Source organism: Lithobates pipiens, unplaced genomic scaffold (assembly GCF_037356315.1).
Source record: "Lithobates pipiens isolate NorthernLeopardFrog02 unplaced genomic scaffold, aLitPip1_a1.2 Scaffold_8, whole genome shotgun sequence".
NCBI classification, from domain to species: domain Eukaryota; kingdom Metazoa; phylum Chordata; class Amphibia; order Anura; family Ranidae; genus Lithobates; species Lithobates pipiens.
In genome coordinates, this window is record NW_027507903.1 from 110,931,244 (window position 1) to 110,950,504 (window position 19,261).

General features: G+C 43.0%; 1 protein-coding gene across 7 annotated transcripts in view; it reads right to left on the bottom strand.

Moving 5' to 3' along the window:
- Positions 1–19,261, bottom strand: part of SIN3A (SIN3 transcription regulator family member A) — a 94,766-nt gene that overhangs the window by 11,962 nt on the left and 63,543 nt on the right. For 3 of the 7 annotated variants that reach the window (XM_077468786.1, XM_077468784.1, XM_077468783.1), the window contains 2 exons: positions 17,243–17,337; positions 14,616–14,814 (listed from right to left, as the gene is read on the bottom strand). In XM_077468786.1, coding sequence (XP_077324912.1) covers positions 14,616–14,814; positions 17,243–17,337 — 294 coding nt within the window. Of the gene's footprint in view, positions 1–2,104; positions 2,559–14,615; positions 14,815–17,242; positions 17,338–19,261 lie in introns of those variants that run through there. The other 4 variants (XM_077468787.1, XM_077468789.1, XM_077468790.1 and 1 more) reach the window with 4 other exon arrangements.

A 19,261-nucleotide genomic window follows, 5' to 3' on the forward strand; every position in this document is an offset into this window, starting at 1 on the left:
TGAGGGTCTGAGCTGGCTTGCACGGAGAGGAGAGTGGAGCTTCTGCTGTTTCCAACATCAGAATGGTGAGTACTCAATACAGTCTCCAGTGGTGACACAGACATGACAACACAATACATGGAAGGAGAGATTCCTGAGAAAATCTCCCCTACCTTATCGCGCAGCAAGGTTTATTAGAGATATAAAAAAAAAAAAAAAAAAAAAAAAAACACACCACAACAATCTTCGCCCTTCACGGTAGGCGCCGAGACCTTAAAAGGAAACCTTCAGGAACCGGGGAACACTCAGGTTATCCCACAATCCTGGACCTGCGAGAAGACCCTGCCAGTAAACTTTTAACGGCCTTACTACCAAAAAGTACTGGATCCCAGGGCCCAGCTCTTAAAGCATTTGCAAGCAAAACCTTGTGTCTTCGGGTGACGAGGCCCAGGTACCATTCATTTAGTCCATTACAAAGACATCAGAAAGGATCCGGTCAGGATGGCTGGCTCTCAAAGGATTACTGCCCATGGAGCTCAGTACAACACATCCTTAGCCCTAGTACAACGGTCGGAGATTCCGACGGAATGTGTCCGATCGGTCCGTTTTGTCGTATATTCCGACTGTGTGTGGTCTGCATCGGACTGCTTCCGTCAATATCCGTCGGACCAAAATTTCCAACTTGCCGGAAATATTTTCCGACAAACTGCTCTGATCGGACATACTCTGATCATGTGTAGAGAATTTCGATCGGACAAAGTGCCACGCATGTTCAGATCAAATTCCTACATCAAAGCTATTGGCTACTAGCCTGAACGTAGTCCCGTCGTAACGAAATAACGTCATCACATTCTGAACCATCGGATTTTCCGACAACTTTGTCCGACTGTGTGTATGCAACAGTTTCGGACAAAATCCGACGGATTTGGTTGTCGGAATCTCCGACCGTGTGTACAAGGGCTTACACGTGCCCAACACTTTAGACACTGGCAAAAAAACTGAGGACTCCCAGTAGTGGGAGGGGTTAAGGGGCATGCCAGTGTCCAGCACCTGATGGTCCGATCTAACCACATAGTTATTACATGGCTCTGTGTCCCCTGATGTAAGAAAATAAAATATTCCACAGTAGTTAAATCCAGTGGATTCAGGATTACTGAATCTGAAATTCCCTTTTCTTAGAACCTGTGTTTCAAGAGCCAACGCTGAAGATCGGTGCTTGAGATAACAGATCTGGCTGATCCAGTAGAAGGTGATGCGCCGATAGGCGAATAAGCTCTGCATACAACACTCTGAAGCCAGTCTGGAGCAATGAGGATAACTGAAAAGCCTTTGGCAATCTTTTTATGAGCTGATCGCTGCAGTTAAGGTTGCGTTAACCACTTGCTTACTAGGCACTTAAACCCCCTTCCTGCCCATGCTAATCTTTAGCTTTCAGCACTGTCAGTTTGAATGACAATTCACTGTATCCAAATTTTTTCACACAATTAGAGCTTTCTTTGGTGGTATTTAATCACTATTTTTGCTAAAACAAAAAAGGACCAAAAATTTTGAAAAAGAAAAAAAAAAAAAGTTCATAGTTTGTTATAAAATTTTGGAAACAGGTAATTTTTCTCCTTCATTGATGTGCACTGATAGGCGACACAGATGAGGCGCCAGAGGCTCTCTGTGTGCATAACCGGTGTCCTATTTACACAAGCCATTTTCTTTTTCCTCACGCTGTCAGCATGAGGGGAAAAAAACAAAACAAAAAAAACATTTAAGCTTCTGTTTACATCACGTGATCAGCTGTCATTGGTTGACAGCTGATCATGTGGTAAGAGATCGGCCCCTTACTCCGATCTGACCGCCCGAGTCTCATGGACTCGCTGATCACAGAGCGCAATACCCAAGGCCTGCAGGCAGCACATGCACAAGAGGACATACATGGGCACCCTCCTGGCAATTTAGGCCTGTGCTGTAGCAGTGTTTCAGCTAGAGCATGGGCACAAAGAGGTTAAAGAGAAGAATTATTCTGGTCTTCACATTGAAACATCTCATCCACAAAGATTAAATATACATCTGAAACCACCTGGAAAGCATAAAAAAAAAAATACTTTATTTACCCCAACGCGTTCCATTTTAAATCAACTAAAAATGACATTTGAACAAGAGGGAAGGGGAAGGAAGGTCTGCTCAGAATAAAATATCCATTAGCTGTGGGGTGTGTTGAATGGGCCCTTAATCAGTATCCATTATTGTATGTCTGCTTTGACTGCTAGATGATAACATTTTGTTATAAAAATAGAAATTAGTATACCAAATAAAATGATCTTGTGCTACAAACCTGTGCTGCGTTTGTCAGTTTTTGTCATACAAATCATCATATATTAAAACAATACACATTATGAAAACATAAATAAATAGAACATAAATATGCAAAATAAATCTAGAAATGCAATAAAAGGTCCAGTTCCAAAAAAATGCTCTTTAGAAGAAAGTCTATTTGTGATGAAACAATATTGTTTCCTTCGTGATAAACCGCAAATCAATTCCGTGCCACTTCTTATCAAAAGGCTCACTCAGCAGAATTTGTTTCACTCCTTATGGAATAAGAAAGATTAAAAAGAACGTTTAAAAAAAAAACCCCAAAAAACACACACCGAGATAAAACCTTTCCCACTTATATGATATTGGAGTACATACACTACAGCAGGAAGATCCTAGCTGGAGAATTGGTGCCTGAGGAAACCATCTAGTGGCGAAGGCCCGACACATTGGGATATGTCTTCAGGCTCTAATTACTAGGACAGTTCTCCAATAGGATCTCAGATCCAACAAGCCTTATATGACACCCCCCCCCCCCGCCTCAAAGTAAGGGGGGGGTCACTGGCTTTCTGGTAAGCCTCCAGTATCTCTGTGGTGGTGGTCTCACATAGTCAATCTCATGTCCAACTAGCTCTAAATGATTCACTTCACAGCGCATCAGGGTTTTGTCTTATGAACTTAAGTCACTTAACTACAACAGAATATGGATAATTGCATTTTGTATTATTGAAGTATTGGACACTTGATCAATTACTGCGCACTATATTGATTTTTACTGATTTTCATGATTTATGGGCCAAAATCAAGGATATTATTTGCACTTTAATATTTAGAAGTCTCAATACACTTGATGAAACCCCCAGATTGGCTCACATATTACAGTGCAAACTGTCTGATCGGACATGAATCTGATCGCATGGGTGTGAACACCCATGCATTCAGAGTCTTGGGCGCACCAAAAATAGGGTCCTACAGGACTTTGGCCTGAATGCAATGCAAATCCAGCCAATCTGTATGGCTGAATTTGCACTGCACAGATATCACATGTGATCCGCTCAGATATCTGATGAATAGAATACACTTTAGACAAGGACTGGCAAGAGCAACAAACTGACAGTGGTTTAAACGGTTGACAGTTGAAAGAAAAGGAATGTGAAAAATCCCAACCCTTATATGCTTTAATTACACCTGTGTGATTTGGATCATGGACATAAATGCGCCGATTCTTCCCGCGATTCCAGAATCGCAGCAGAACTCGTCTGTGATGCCATTATTTCTTACCACCCAAACAAGGTGCAATTTTGCCACGATTGTTGAGCAACAAAAACACACTACAAAAATCGCAAACGCACCCATTTGCTAAGATTTGGTACGTGAGCCTTTTGGAGCATTTTTGGAGTGGAGGGAGGCCCATTTAAATTAATGGTGCAACTCCAAAAACACTTAAAAAAAAAAAAAAGCAAAAAAGTAACAAGCTGCAGCTCCACTCAGGTGTAATTGGAGCCTAATGGAAACCAAGAAGTCTCCGCAATGAAGGGAGATTATGGGGTTTACTTACGAAAGCTTGCGTGTGCAAAATCAGGCTAATTTCTTCATAGAAATCAGCTTCCAGGTTTCATTGCCAAAGCTTAATAAAACAATCTGGAGTTAGAAACGGATTGGTCTGAGCAGAAAGTGAGCCTGGTTTTGCACTCTCCAGCTTTAGAAAATAGAGCCCTATAACTGATTAATACCATTCAAAACTTTTGTGGACGTACAAAAGGTGTCAAGTCCAAGATGTGATGAAAGCATGCTATGGGTTTCAGAACTGGGAAAAAAACAAAAAACAAACACACCTTCAACCTCTTCTGAATAGCAGGGCGGCCTCTGTGTGCAAAATCATGTACTTGTACGCGATTCGTGCCCACGGGTAGGAGGCACGCCTGCCATCCCCACAGTGATCAGATTTGGCCTGGACCTGCTGAATAGTTCTGATGAATTGCAAAGCATCCTGCGCAATGTAACATTTACATTGCGTAAAAGCACTACACTGACACCAGAACACACAGTTCGGCATATTTAAACCCCTTGATCACCACCCCCCAGTGAACCCTTTCACTCCCTGTCAGTGTCACTAGGTGTAGTGTGTACTTTTCTTTACCGACCACTATTGGTGTCACTGGCAACGCTAGCTAGCTTTAACATCAATCCCAGATAGGGTCAGGGTTCCCGAATAACGTTTCAACTCCCTGATCACCCCCAGTTAACCCTTTCACAGTGTCATTAGTACACAGCGTGCAGATCTTTTTTCTGATCACTGCATTGGTGTCACGGGTGACGCTAGATAGCGCCAGTTAACGCCAATCCCAGGCAGCGTCAGATTGCCTGCCACATATTCACCAATACATTTCAACTTTGTTTGCCAGTAAAGCGAACATATACACCTCCATTACTAGTATAGCCTGAATGGATCAATATTCTTCATCAGAACTATAGTAGCTTCCCCAATAGTCTAGTGTTCCCAAAAACGCAGCATTAGTAGGATCAGCCACGACACCTGCAAGCAACCTGCATTTTATTCCTCCCCCCTCCCCAAAATTCCATGTCAGTAGATCACTATCCCTTCCAATACACAGTACTGCAGCTAGAGAGTAGGCAGTTAATTTTTTTTGCAGTGGTTCAAACAGTCCTTGACGACCAGGTGCTTTTTCTTTTACCTGCAAATTTATTGGCCAAAATGTCAAACGAAAGTTACACTAGTGAAGAGGCCTAGAGGATTCTGAGCATGACAGCAATGGGGAGTCACTACTGTCAGAGCATGGCTCAGTATTCAAACCTATAGAGAGCAGTGGCACCCTGCCTTGAAAAAAAATATTCACACCCTTTGAAATGTCCACATTTTGTCACGTTACAACCAAAAACCTAAGTGTATTTTATTGAGATTTTATGTGGATAGACCAGCGCAAAGTGGCACATAATTGTGAAGTGGAAGGAAAATGATAAATGTTTTTCAACTTTTTTTTTACAAATAAATATCTGAAAAGTGTGGCGTGCATTTGTATTCAGCCCCCCCCCCCCCCCCCCCCGAGTCAATACTTTGTAGAGCCACCTTTGGCTGCAATTACAGATGAAGTCTTTTTGGGAATGTCTATCAGCTTTGCACATCTAGAGAATGATATTTTTTGCAAATTTTTCCTTGCAAAACAGCTCAACCTCTGTCAGATTGTATGGAGTGTCTGAACAGCAATTTTCAAGTCTTGCCACAGATTCTCAATTCAATTTAGGTCTGGACTTTGACTGGGCTATTCTAACACATGAATATGCTTTAACCACTTGAGATCCGTGCTATTGCCAAATGACGGCATTAGCGCGGACCTACATTTCCAGGACTACGTCTATTGACGTCGTCCTGGTTACGAGCGGCCTGCGCGCCCCCTGAGGGGCGCGCGCGGCGCGCTCTGTGATCGGCGAGTCCATGAGACTCGCCTGATCACCGATCCGTGTAAGGGGTCGATCCCGACCCCTTATCACGTGATCAGCTGTCAGCCAATGACAGCTGATCATGTGACAGAACGGAGCCGGTAATCGGCTATTCCTCCTCGCGCTGACAGCGCGAGGAGAGAAAAAAAAAGCCGATCACCGGCGGCCGTGATCGGGACATCAGTCCCGATCACGGCCAGCAATACAGCTGACCACCTGCCCCCTGCCAGTGCCCACCTGCCCACCGCAGTGCCATCCTGAATGAAAGTAAGTGCCCCCCATCAGTGCCACCCAGCAGTGCCCCCAGCGCCACCCACAGTGCCACCCACAGTGCCATCCAGCAGTGCCACCAACAGTGCCCCCCACAGTGCCCACAATCTGCCGCAAAGGTGCTGCACCCCAGTGCCGCCCATCAGTGCCGCCCATCAGTGCCGCCCATCAGTGCCGCCCATCAGTGCCCATCAGTGCCGCCCATCAGAGCCACCTATCAGTGCCCATCAGTCCCATCTATCAGTGGTACCTATCAGTGCCCATCCGTGCCACTTATCCGTGCCACCCATCCATGCCATCTTATCTGTGCCCATCTTTGCCCATCAGTGCCGCCTTATCTGTGCCTATTAGTGCCGCCTTAACTATGCCTATCAGTGCCCACCAGTGCAGCCCATCAGTGCCCACCAGTGCAGCCCATCAGTGCCCACCAATGCAGCCCATCAGTGCCCACCAATGCAGCCCATCAGTGCCCACCAATGCAGCCCATCAGTGCCCACCAATGCAGCCCATCAGTGCCCACCAATGCAGCCCATCAGTGCCCACCAATGCAGCCCATCAGTGCCCACCAATGCAGCCCATCAGTGCCCACCAATGCAGCCCATCAGTGCCCACCAATGCAGCCCATCAGTGCCCACCAATGCAGCCCATCAGTGCCCACCAATGCAGCCCATCAGTGCCCACCAATGCAGCCCATCAGTGCCCACCAATGCAGCCCATCAGTGCCCACCAATGCAGCCCATCAGTGCCCACCAATGCAGCCCATCAGTGCCCACCAATGCAGCCATCAGTGCCGCCTAATCGGCGCACTTCAATGAAGGAGAAAAATGACCCGTTTGCAAAATTGTATAACAAACTATTAAAACATGATTTTTTGTTTTTATTTTTTTGCATCTTTTTTTGTTTGTTTAGCAAAAAATAAAACTCCGAGCTGTAACTAAATACCACCAAAAGAAAGCTCTATTTGTGGGAAAAAAATGATAAAAATTTCATTTGGGTACAGTGTTGTATGACCGCGCAATTGTCATTCAAAGTGCATCAGCGCTGAAAGCTGAAAATTGGTCTGGGACTGAGGGGGGTTTAAGTGCCCAGTAAGCAAGTGGTTAATCTAAAAACCATTCCATTGTAGCTCTGGCTGTAGGTTTAGGGTCGTTTTCCTACTGGAAGGTGAACCTCTGCCCCGGTCTCAAGTTTTTTTCAGACTCAAACAGGTTTTCTTTTAAGATTTCCCCGTATTTGGCTCCAGCCATCTTCCCATCAACTATGACCAGCTTCCCTGTCCCTGCTGAAGAAAAGCATCCCCACAACATTATGCTACCACCAAGTTTCACAGTGGGGATGGTGTGTTTAGAGTTATGTGCAGCATTAGTTTTCCACCACACATTGTGTTTTGCTTTTAGGCCAAAAAGTTAAACATTTTGTCTCATGTGACCAGAGCACCTTCTTCCACATGCTGCTGTGTACCCCACATGATTTCTCACAAACTGCACATGGGACTTTTTATGGCTCTTTCAACAATGGTGTGGATCGCTGCAGCTCCTCCAGAGTTACCATGGGCCTCTTGGCTGCTTCTCCGATTAATGCTCTCCTTGCCCAGCCTGCCAGTTTAGTTAGACGGCCATGACTTGGTAGGTTTGCAGCTGTGCTCTTCATTTTCGCATGATGGATTCAACAGTGCTCCTTAAGATGTTCAAAGCTTGGGATACTTTTTAAAACCCAACCCTGCTTTAAACGTCTCCACAACATTATCCCTGAACTGTCTGATGTGTTCCTTGGCCTTTATGATGCAGTTTGTTCAGCATGGGTCTCCAACAAACCTCAGGAGGACTTCACACATTCTGTTCACTGTATTTTTACTAAGATTAATCACACACAGACAGACACACACACAGACACACACACAGACACACACACAGACACACACACAGACACACACACAGACACACACAGACACACACAGACACACACACAGACTCTATTTTACTATTTAGGGTAATCAGAGTAAAGGGGACTGAATACAAATGCACACCTCACTTTTTAGATATTTATATAAAAAAAATAAAAAAAAATTAAAACAAAAAAACTTAAACCACTTACCATTTTCCTGCCACTTCACAATTATGTGCCCCTTTGTGTTGATCTATCACTTAAAAGCCCAATAAAATACATGTTTTTGGTTGCAACATTACAAAATGTGGAAAATTTCAAGTGGGACCGTAGCTCTGACAATTAAGTAGAGGTCCCTGCTAAGGTCAGGCGTACCCGTTTACAGGTTGCTGAGGTGCTACGATTCCCATATGTAGCAGAATGCCAGTACTAGCGTCGCTATACCTTCTGGTGAACTGGAGAGCACCAGCGCCGCCGTCAACGGCAATATTCCGCGCGTGGCTGCTCCCGTGCGCATGCGTGACATCATCGTGGCTTCGCTGAATGACAGCGGCGGAGCAGCGAGACCCACCCAGAAGATGGATGCGCCGGGCTACAGGCAACAGCGGTGACTTCGCTGGCTCCTGTGTCAGGTAAGTGACACATAATGGACTACTATGCGATGCATAGTAGCCCATTATGCTTTACCTTTGCAGAGAATGAAAGAGGAAGTAAACTCATTAGGGTTTACTTCCTCTAACACCCTTTGGCTTTTTTTCATGGAAGATCTGTACAGATCTATTGTGGACCAAAGCGATTTTACGGTATCTCACAAAAGTGAGTACACCCCTCATTTCTGTAAATCTATTATATTATATCTTAAATGGCACTTTGCTACAATGTAAACTAGTGAGTGTACAGCTTGTATAACAGTGTAAATTTGATGTAGCCTCAAAATAACTCACGCAGCCATTAATGTCTAAACCTCTGGCAACAAAAGCGAGTGCACCTCTAAGTGAAATTTCCCAAATTGGGCCCAAAATGTAATTATTTTTTTGAGTGGCCTCCATTACTTTACACTGTTCGTTTTATTTTTTTTTATTTAAAATCACTTTTATTGTTATCACAGGGAATGTAAATATCCCCTATGATAGCAATAGGTAGTAACAGGTACTTTTTTTATTGGGTTAGATTAGACTCTAGCTCTATCCTCTGCCCTTACACCCCTTTCACACCAGGGCGTTTTGCAGGCGCTATAGCGTTAGAAATAGCGCCTGCAATCCGCCCTAAAGAAGCTGCACCATTGTGTGTAGTGTGAAAGCCCCGAGGGCTTTCACACTACAGCGATGCGCTGGCAGGATGTCAGAAAAAACTCCTGCCAGCAGCTTCTTTGGAGCGGTGTGTTTACCGCTCCTCCACCGCTGCTCCCCATTGAAATCAATGGGGCAGCGCTGTAATACAGCCGGCAAAACAAGGGGTTTTAACCCTTTCGCGGCCGCTAGCGGGGGGGGGGGGGGGGGGGTAAAAGTGCCCCGCTAGCGGCCAAAATGCGCCACAAATCCGCCAGTAAAACGCCGCTAAAAATAGCAACGTTTTACCGCCGACGCAATGGGCGGTGTGGTGTGAAAGGGGTCCTAAAGCATCTGACCACACCAAGATAAGTACTTGTAAAAGCAGTTTAGCAGCTGGGGAAAAAAAATAACCAGATGTCGTCTAAACCTGCAGGTATCTTCCCAGTATAAGCCCTCAAATGTCCAGCGACATACCAGTATGTTGCTGGTTCTTGTTTGGCATATATGGTAATTTTTTTTTTCCATGCTGCCTGTGGGCTGAATGAAAAAAAAAAAAAAAAAAAAAAAAAAAAAAAAGAGAACCCGACAGATTTCTCCATTCATATGGATCGATGTGAATGAAGAAATCTCTGCCAGAAAAGTGTGTGGTATGCATTACAATATACTGCCCTGCATAAACCCACTTCTAATGATGGGCATACATGCAATTTTTATTTCGTTCACCCCCATGGGCTGGAAATAAAAAAAAAAAGCCCAACAGATTCCTTCATTCACAGACTGATGTGGAAGAAGAATTCTCTGGCAACAAAACTGAAAAAAAAAAATTATATGCCGAAGCATAGGGGCAATCTGCTCTGCCCTCTGTCCACCACCAGCCCCTATGATTTGGCACATATTTCTAACTGTGCTGGTGAAATTGCCTCCTACAGCGCTGGAGTCACAGATTTAGGTATTGTGGGAGCAAACCTTGTTGCTGTTAGAATAAACAGATCAATGCTGCAGCTGAGTGGCGTACCTGCAAAGCAAACAATGGTTAACAGTAAAACACGAACGCGCAAAGGCGAATGCAAGCATTAGTGCCGTGTTGTGTGTAAACAACAATTGTACTATGCATGTGAGGTATCACCGCAAACCTCAGAACAAGGGCAGCAATTCTGGCAGTAGACCTCCTCTGTAGAGTGGTAACCTGTAAAAGCTTTTAAAAATGCATGTAGTTTGTCGCCACTGCACGGGTAATATTAAAGCATGTCGTGCTTGGCATCTATATACTCGGCATAAGAGCATCTTTTATATTTTACCAAGCAATTGGGAAATGAATTGTGTTTTGTGCATTAAAATTCACAAGTGTTTTTCAAAAAATTACTTTTGAAAAATCGCTGCGCAAATACTGGGTGAAAAAAAAAAAAAAATTTTTACTCCGTAGGGCCTCTGCTTAAATATATTTAGAAACTTATAATATTAAATGTAAACAAAGTGTCAGAAAAGGCTTGGTCTTCAAGTGTTTAGAAGAGTCTGTGATATGCAGCATATACTTCTAATGTTGGGCATAAAACATCAGGGACAGTTCAAACACCCCCAAAAGACCCCTTTTTGGAAAGTAGACACTTCCAAGCTATTTGCGGAGAGGCTTGATGAGTCCATGGAATATTTTATGTTTTACTACAAGATTCTGGTAAATGACCCATTGGGTGCAGTCCATTTTGAATATCTGTGCCTCAGGAACCTGTGAAGATCCTTGAAGTCCAGAAAAAGCTGGACATCTCCATTTGGCTTGGGAACTGTGAACAGGCCGTGAGACAGCCTGCATTCTTTTAGAGCCTGGGTTTTAACCACTTGCCTACTGGGCACTTTTCCTGACCAGTCCAATTTTCAGCTTTCAGGACTGTTACTACTTTTTTTTGCTAAATATAAATATATATACACTGACAGCACTGGTGAGCACTGATTTGACTTCACTGATTATCAGTGTAGATGTCCCTTTTGGAGAAGTCCGTTATCGGCTCTATTCTCCTCTAATGCTCTCAGCATGAAGAAAGAAGTGCCAATAATCGGCTTCTATTCACATCTATGATCAGCTGTGAATGGACACAGCTGATAACGTGGTAAAGAGCCGCCAATGGCCTCCTTACCTCAGTTAGTGATCAGCAGTGTCCTCCAGTCATATGACGGCTTCCCAGAACTAGCCTTCCACGCTGTAGACATCATGTGGCTATAGTGCAGGCAGCAAATGGTTAATAACCAAAGCAGAATGCAGAAATAGCCCCAGAAAAGAGATCTTGTTGGTCTGGCAGAGATCAAGTGAAGTCTGCTAACAGAAATATTACCTACCAGGTTCTTCCTGGCCAGTCTACGGCTACCTAGGATGGCAGGGATCCCTTTCTGTTGATCCACTTTAAGTATGGAATCAACTTGAGGGGAAAAACAAACAAGTGAATATAAAATCCACAGAACAAATTATGTGGAACCACATCCAAAAGAGGGTCACTGGTCTGGGCTATGAACCCTTGAACATTCAGATTGTGGCACAATGCCATGGAGGTCCATGTATACTGCAAATTAGACAACACACATCTTAGTATATAGAGTCTTTTTTCCTGGGCCTAGATGTTGATGCCTTAGAATGTGACCAGACAACAGGGCTGAAAAATAAATGACATTTCTGCCCAACTCTGGATGTAAGGACCTCTCATATGACATTTTTCTGCCCTGAAGTTTATCGTAGGTCACCGTGTTGGTATTATTAGACTAAACCCATCAACAAAAGCAGGTTGTCCTGTGGAGGAGGCAGGCAGATCCCTTGGATCTCTGAAATTTTAAATGGCAGCAGTTTTCCTTCATCCAGCAACCCTTTACATTATGAGGTGAGGGCCCCTTCCCAAACAGAGTGGATTGGGTCCCTGGCAAAAAAAATAAAAAATTCCAAAGAGGAAAGATAGGTGCCCAGGATATAGCAAGCTACCAGAACAACCACAGCAGTTCAATTTGATTGAAATGTGAAGGAAAATCTGATGTACAACTGAGAAAAGGTGATTGCCTGGAAGGCAGAGACCATTAGGCTCAGGTCCAGCATGCATATGTAGAAGGAAGAGTGATGTTGAGCTTGAAGAAAAGAGATCTGATCTTTTTGAAGGAAGAAGGAAAATGCCTGGTATTTCAGGTCTTTCACTGGGATCAAACCAGACATCTGGTAATTCACAAGCCAACTCAACTGTTGGCTCCAGGCCCATCTTTATGTTGGTTATTTCCTGGACACCGGCGTCCTGATGAGGAGGTCAAAGAGGTATGCTACCTTTAGGATGCCCCTGGTTTTAAGTGGAGCCAGCACCAAGACAACGCATATTGGTAAAAATCCTCAGTTAGGGACACAAACTGTTAGCGAATGTTCCCAAATTTGAAGTGCAAAAAGTGATCCAGAAAAACACTGAGATAAGCATCACCAATGCTTCTTATGAAAGAGTAACTCTGTTTTGTAACCACTAGAGACTACATACTTTACCCAGATGCCAGACATCTAAGATGTAAAACAAGTACTAAGATAATCAGTAGTCTTCCCCCAACCATTTATTATTCTGTAATATTTGCTGGCCTGAACCTGCTGGTTTACTTGGTCAGTCAAGTATCAGGAAGACTATTCAGAGCTTAGGTCCTAATGCAAGGTGATGATCCATTAAAAACTTAAAAAGCATTTCCATGTTTCTGTTCACAGGGTGTTTAAAGGATGCGGAATCTACAATCAGGATGACTGTTGGCTTGCTGAAACAGGACTCTGGTGGGTCTATTGCAGTCTGACAAAGGTCTACTGAAAGGGATAACTTTTTTTTAGCAAGTCCTCTGGGAAGCGCTAAGAAGCATCAAAGCAGCTGACAAAAGAGGCCTTGCCAGACTGTTATAATACGACATGAGAGCGCCCCAAACGCCTAAAGATTTGGAAACAACTTCTGCGTTTTCTAAAACCAATCTTAGTAATTTCAATACTGTTAGGCAAGACTGACTGCTCAAATGTAAGTGTCCCAAATAGTGCTTGAATTAGTCTGACAATTCTCTCCTTAAAGTGAGCAGATTTGCACTTAAATTCATTATCACTGTGGGAAGATGGAGTCGGTACACAATAGGACTGTAACAGTCAGAGCTCAAGGCCACACATTAAATCTCCAGGGAAGGCTTCAAGGTGGGCATCACTACAGTTATCAAAAGGAGGTCTTGCAAGTGTCACATAGTGGGACATCCTGACCAATAACAAAGCCAATGTTGCATTGGGTACATGGTGGTCAGAAGGAGCCTGCCAAATGCAGTTTGGTGATTTTTCTTTATTCTAGTCTCAGATATATTGCCAGAATTAAAGAGACAAGAGGCCCAATTAGGAAAGCATAATGCTCAGACAGCATCAGAGCAATGCAATGTTGCATGGCAGCAGACAAATCCTTTAGGGTTAAAACATGAAAAATGCAGTACCTTAAAAAGGTTAGTCAGATGGGCGCTGGGATGCCAAGCTGTGGGGTGAGATGGTCAATGTTCCAGTAGTGCAGTCCTGTGGTCTATTGCTTAGCCAGGACCTGAAGTGCAGAGCTGAAGCAGATTGGAATGGTAGGCATGCAGCCTTTCTGTTGCAGAAAAGAAATGCCAAGTGTGCACTCTACTCAGTAAGTCCAGAGGTGCAGTCAGAAAATGTCCTTTTTAGTGTCCCAAATGTTCTCCCCAGCCGATTTGGAGAGAAAGGGGTCTAAGCAGGCTCAGAAAGCGCCACTTTAGTGATGTCACACAGTATGTGTCAATAATTGCCACCAGTGCGCAGGGTGACTGCTGCATGTAGCGATCACCCTAGTAAGGTACAGTACACAAAGCCAATAAAAAGCTATAATCGGGGAGATAAAACTGGCCCGCACTTTCCATAGAATAGTGGAATGTAAACGCTACATTGAATCTCCATGGTTTGCTGACCAAAGTGTGAGCTGCGAAGGTTCTCATTTTCAGAGAAGAAACAGACTGCAATTCATCTCAAATGTTTGGTGACTGTGGTATGACACTGAGCATGCAGAAGGTCACATGTGCGATGACATGAAAGCAAAGGCTTGTAGTGAATATCCAAATCTGAAGGGTAAAGATAAACACTGAGCATACACTTAGCTGTGGAAGTGATACTTCAAGAACTGGGAATTTGGTGCGACATTGAAAGCAGCGCGAGATCTTCATTTTTCAATCAGCAGAGTGGCCCTACCTCTGGACGCAAGCTACACTGCAGATGGCTGGCTGTACAGAGTGTATAGAAAACAAGGAGGGGGTCTTCTGCTTTCTTACTGTCCAAAAGCCTGGTGGGCACGGCATATGCCTTAGAGGTGTGCTGTGCTCATCCCAAAACTATAAAAGGATATACCTGGATCATAAGCTGCCATTTTACCCTTAGCCAATTGTTTTTTTAAACACCTCAAAAATTGTTGTGTCCACACCTACCTGTTGTGCCCTCAACAGGGCCGTGCGACGGTACATGTAGTCCTCAGATTTTATGACATACACCATCTTGTAAGAGTTGAGCTTGAATTTGCACTGCAGCTTGTCCAGACTCTCTAGGTTCTCCAGGTTCCGCTTTCCATTGCCCTCCTTCTCCTGCTGTTCTCGACCCCTCTGGCATTTCCGGATTCTGCGCAGGTTCCTGTTGTACATAAGGTTGTAGGCCAGGGGAAAAAATAAGCAAATGTACAGAAATTGCTTTATAAATGTTTTGGTTTCTATAAATCATGGAATAATTCTTCTATAAATGCTTCATACACCAAGTTTAAAGTGATTAAACTTTTTGAATACAAAACATGTTATACTTACCTGCTCCGTGCAATGGTTTTGCACAGAGCAGCCCCGATCCTCCACTTCAGAGGATGTATGCTATAGGGGCACTCATGCAGGCTCGTTCCCAAGCTGAGAGTGCAGCTCAGTCCCACCCACTCCTTAAAAAAAAACTTTAAACTTTTACAACCACCTTAATGCAAAACGTGCTACAAAATCAACAATTTCTGTACATTGAGATTTCACATTATAGAATGTTTCCCAGCTCACCCTACGTCTATCAATTGTTTCCATATTAAAGAAATATACATTTTTGGAGTATATGCAACTCTTATGGATATTTTATGTGAATTTATGCCAGTACCAATTACTGTCTGGTGTAATCCTTCTCATGCCGAAGACAATGGACGCTTTCAAGACATGTAATCAGTCTGTCACATCTGTGGAATTCTAACACTTCCCAGCATCAGACACTTGTGTTACAGAAGAAGCTGTATAAGAATTAGAGAATACTTATACTAACGATTTTGGAACTTTCAGATTTTTTTTTTGGAACTTTGTTCTATACAGTAACTTTAGTTGCCTAGAAAGATTTTCCCCTCTGAATATATCAATATATAAAATTAAGAAAGTAGGACATTTAAGGCTTATTGTTCTGTATACTACGTATTTTCAAATTATATATTTACGTTGCTCTCAATTCTTTATTATTTGAAATAATTATACCATTTTATACAGTGGAGTATGATGAAGTAGATTTTTTCTCTCTTTTTAAAAGTACACCTATACTTTTTTTTTTTTTTTTTTTTTAACAAAAACCAAAAGAAAAACCTTATATTGTTTGATACAATACATCCATGATACATGCATACCCATAAACTGATCTCAGGAACAGTCAGTTCTCCATCTCTGCACTAGGTAACAAGCTTACCCACTTCCAGACCAGGCCTTTTCTGGCACTTCTTGTTTACATGCATCAGTATTATTTTGCTAGGAAATTACGTCAAATCCCCAAACAGAATAAATTTGTGGGTTTTGCATTTTTTTTTTTATTAGGTTACATGGGTTTTGCAAACGCAAGATTTATAAAAAAATAAAAAATAAAAAAAAAAAGCACACACAATATATAACTACATTTTTTTTGTAAAGTGCATAAGATGTTACGCCGCGTAAATAGACAAACATATCAGGCAATAAAATTGCACACGCCTGTGCAACGGCAAACAAACGACATCAATTTTAACTAACCATAGACACTTAAAAAGCCTTTACAGGTTTTACACTTTAGATTTTCAATGGAGGTATAGTGCTGAAATTACTGCCCATGATCTGATGTTTGCGGAGATACCTCACATGTGGGACAATCACTGTTTGCATGCGTGTGTGGGGCACTTTATTATTTACTTTTAAATTGTTGCTTTATTTTGTTTGTTACTTTTATGGTCATCACAAGGAATGTAAAGATCCTTGTGACAGCAATAGGCATGCGACAGGTACTCTTTATGGAGAGATCTGAGGTCCAAAAGACCCCAGATCCTGCCACTGACCTTAAAAGCATGGAAATGGACCAAGGTCAGTGTTTTCGATTGCGTCTACCCAGCATTCTGATTCCTGTAGTTTTTGGGATGTCCAAATAAAGATTTTGTTCTACAGTGGTGTGCGGCCATTTCTTCTAAATTCAGTGTTTTCGAATGCTTTTGATGTCAGGTCATCACTTTCGAGTTACAATAGCCAACAGCCAATCCGGGCTTTGTTTGGCTCCCCAATCAACCGGCAGAGGCGCGGGCTGTTGCTCAGGGGAGACCGAGAACGATGCGGAGACAAAGGGCAAGGGGTTGGGAGGGCGTCCTCTCCCACTGCTTGTAAAAGCAGTCCAGTGGCTGGTTAGCTGACCGCTGGCAAGATACCGGAATGATGACTGCATCTGGTATAGCCCCTTGAAATACGGTACGGCACTGGTCTGCAAGTTGTTTCAGAAGAGACTATGGGAATGTACACAGGCTTGCTGGTCGCAAAAAGTGGAGATATTTGTTTCTCATCACAATTTGCAGGAACTGGTGAAGTATACATATTTAGGTGATCGCACAAGGCTTCAAAAGCAGTGGTCAACTACAGCAAAGGAAGGAAATACTGTAGGATGAAAAGGTTGATGAAGCCAAGACTGAAACAGTCAGACTAAATAGGAAGATATGGTTACTGGATTGACTTCCCAGCAGAGGTGGAGGACGGCTAACATGACAACAAAGAAACATGGAACACAGGATAACAGAATTGGCACGGATATCTGAAGATAAGCTCACCTGGGTAAGAAAACTGGTTTCTGTGCAAGATGTTCTCTCAGCTCTGGGGAAGTAGAGTCACAGTTCATGTATCTTTCCACATAGTCCGACCAACGCTTAAAATAGAAGACAAAGGGTGCAGAATTAGTGACAGAGCCCAGAGAGCCAGGAACCACAACCAGCAAGCACAGAATAGGTAGAGCACAGCAAAGAAGCACCAAGGAGGCAAAACTGCTTTTATCAGATCAGATTCCAAAGAGCTAGTATGGAGATCTCCCTTCGCAAAGAATATCTTACAAGAGACAGTATATAGTTAGAGACTTTGGCTTTATTTGTGCAATGGCATTTTTCAAAGTCTCAGATTTAGCCAAGTACGTAGGTTCAAAGCCAACTATACAATTCTACATCTTAAAAGTGCAAAAACAACTTTTTTTTTTTAGTTTTGGATACAGTGGAGGGGGGATTAGAACACCCGACAGTTCTTACAGCTGCCTGTGCCCTCCTTAGGGGGATTCACTCTATTTCTCCCGTTTACTATCATCAAAAGTGAAAGTCCCAAACTTTGGACAGGCATCAGACCACCAATAGAGGGGAAATCTTTGGTGGGATTTTTCTTCCCCAATTGCTTTTTTTTTTTGGCTATGGGACAGGAAGTGAAGGGAAATCTCCAATTTCTTTTCCCATCTGTGTCCCGTTGATGTGTGTCATAGGCCTCTATCCAAAAGAAGCTCTGCCTTTAGTTACCCTTTAGGCTATCCTTCAGCTCCAATTCAAAAGGTCTTTAGAGAAGCTTGGATTTTCTATTTTCCAGTTTTGTAAGCATCCAAGCTTCCCAAAATAAAGAATGACGTGTCCCATTCATTCATGTACCAGGAAGAAGCAATACAAACAATATAGGGACACAGATGTGAATCTAAGGAAGGCACTGCATGCATTCTACCAAATAAAAGCAGGTTTTATCTCAATTTTTTTTAAATCAAATATTCTAAAGATGACCGGAAAATTCAACTTTGTTTTTAATTCATCTGAACGTGATTAGTGAATCCTTTAAAAATCTGATTCTGTGAAGAGCAAGATGTTTGATTCGCCTCATTCAAAATTATCTGTAATTTAGATTTCACCTGCCGACAACGGAGCTTTCCCAAACAGAGGTGTCCCCCTCTTTACTCATACCAGGTCAAGTGTCTGCATCTACTTACAAAAGTGTAGTGCAAAAAAAATAAATAAATATGGTAGTGCTGTTTTGGTGTTTAGGTTAAAGGTGTTAAAAAAAACAAAAAAAATAAAAATAAAAACCTGCTTTTACATCTTCATACATTCTATGCATGAAGATAAAAAGCCTTCAGTGTACAGCAACACCCCTAATACTTACCTGAGCCACATCTAGGAATGACTCAGCCGACTGACTCGCCCTCCCGATTGGCTGAGACACAGCAGCGGCGCTACTGGCCAACTAATTTTGACAGCAGCGGGAACCAATCAGTAGGCAGAGGGGGTGGGGCCGAACTGAACAGAGCTGCAGCTCAGCAATTTATATATATATATATATATATATATATATATATATATATATATATATATATATATATATATATATATTTCTCCTGAGACTTTACAATCACTTTAAATACTTTCAAAAGCCAAAATTGGCAATTGCACTTTACAACATATCCGTTTTGAGCTCCGATTGGATTTGATTGGATTACAAAAGTTACAAAGTGGCAATTGCTGGCCAATGTTTAGTCTCAGCAAATAACTGCCATTAGTGTGATCAGTCATCTACTTCTCCGTATACAGTGCCGGACCTTCAGAGCCTGTACCGTAAACGGCAGCTTCCACGTGCATGCTCGGGAGTGACGTCATCGCGCTCCCAGCCACTTATGTAGCCAGAAGACACGAATCCGGATAGATGTCATCCCTCTTAGTGGTGACAGCATGCTGCTGGAGGGCTTCATTCCAATTGCTTTGGAGGGTTACCCACCCCCAATCAACTGCAGTTTGCTACCACTTTAAAGTGTTACTAAACTCAGGACCCTGCAT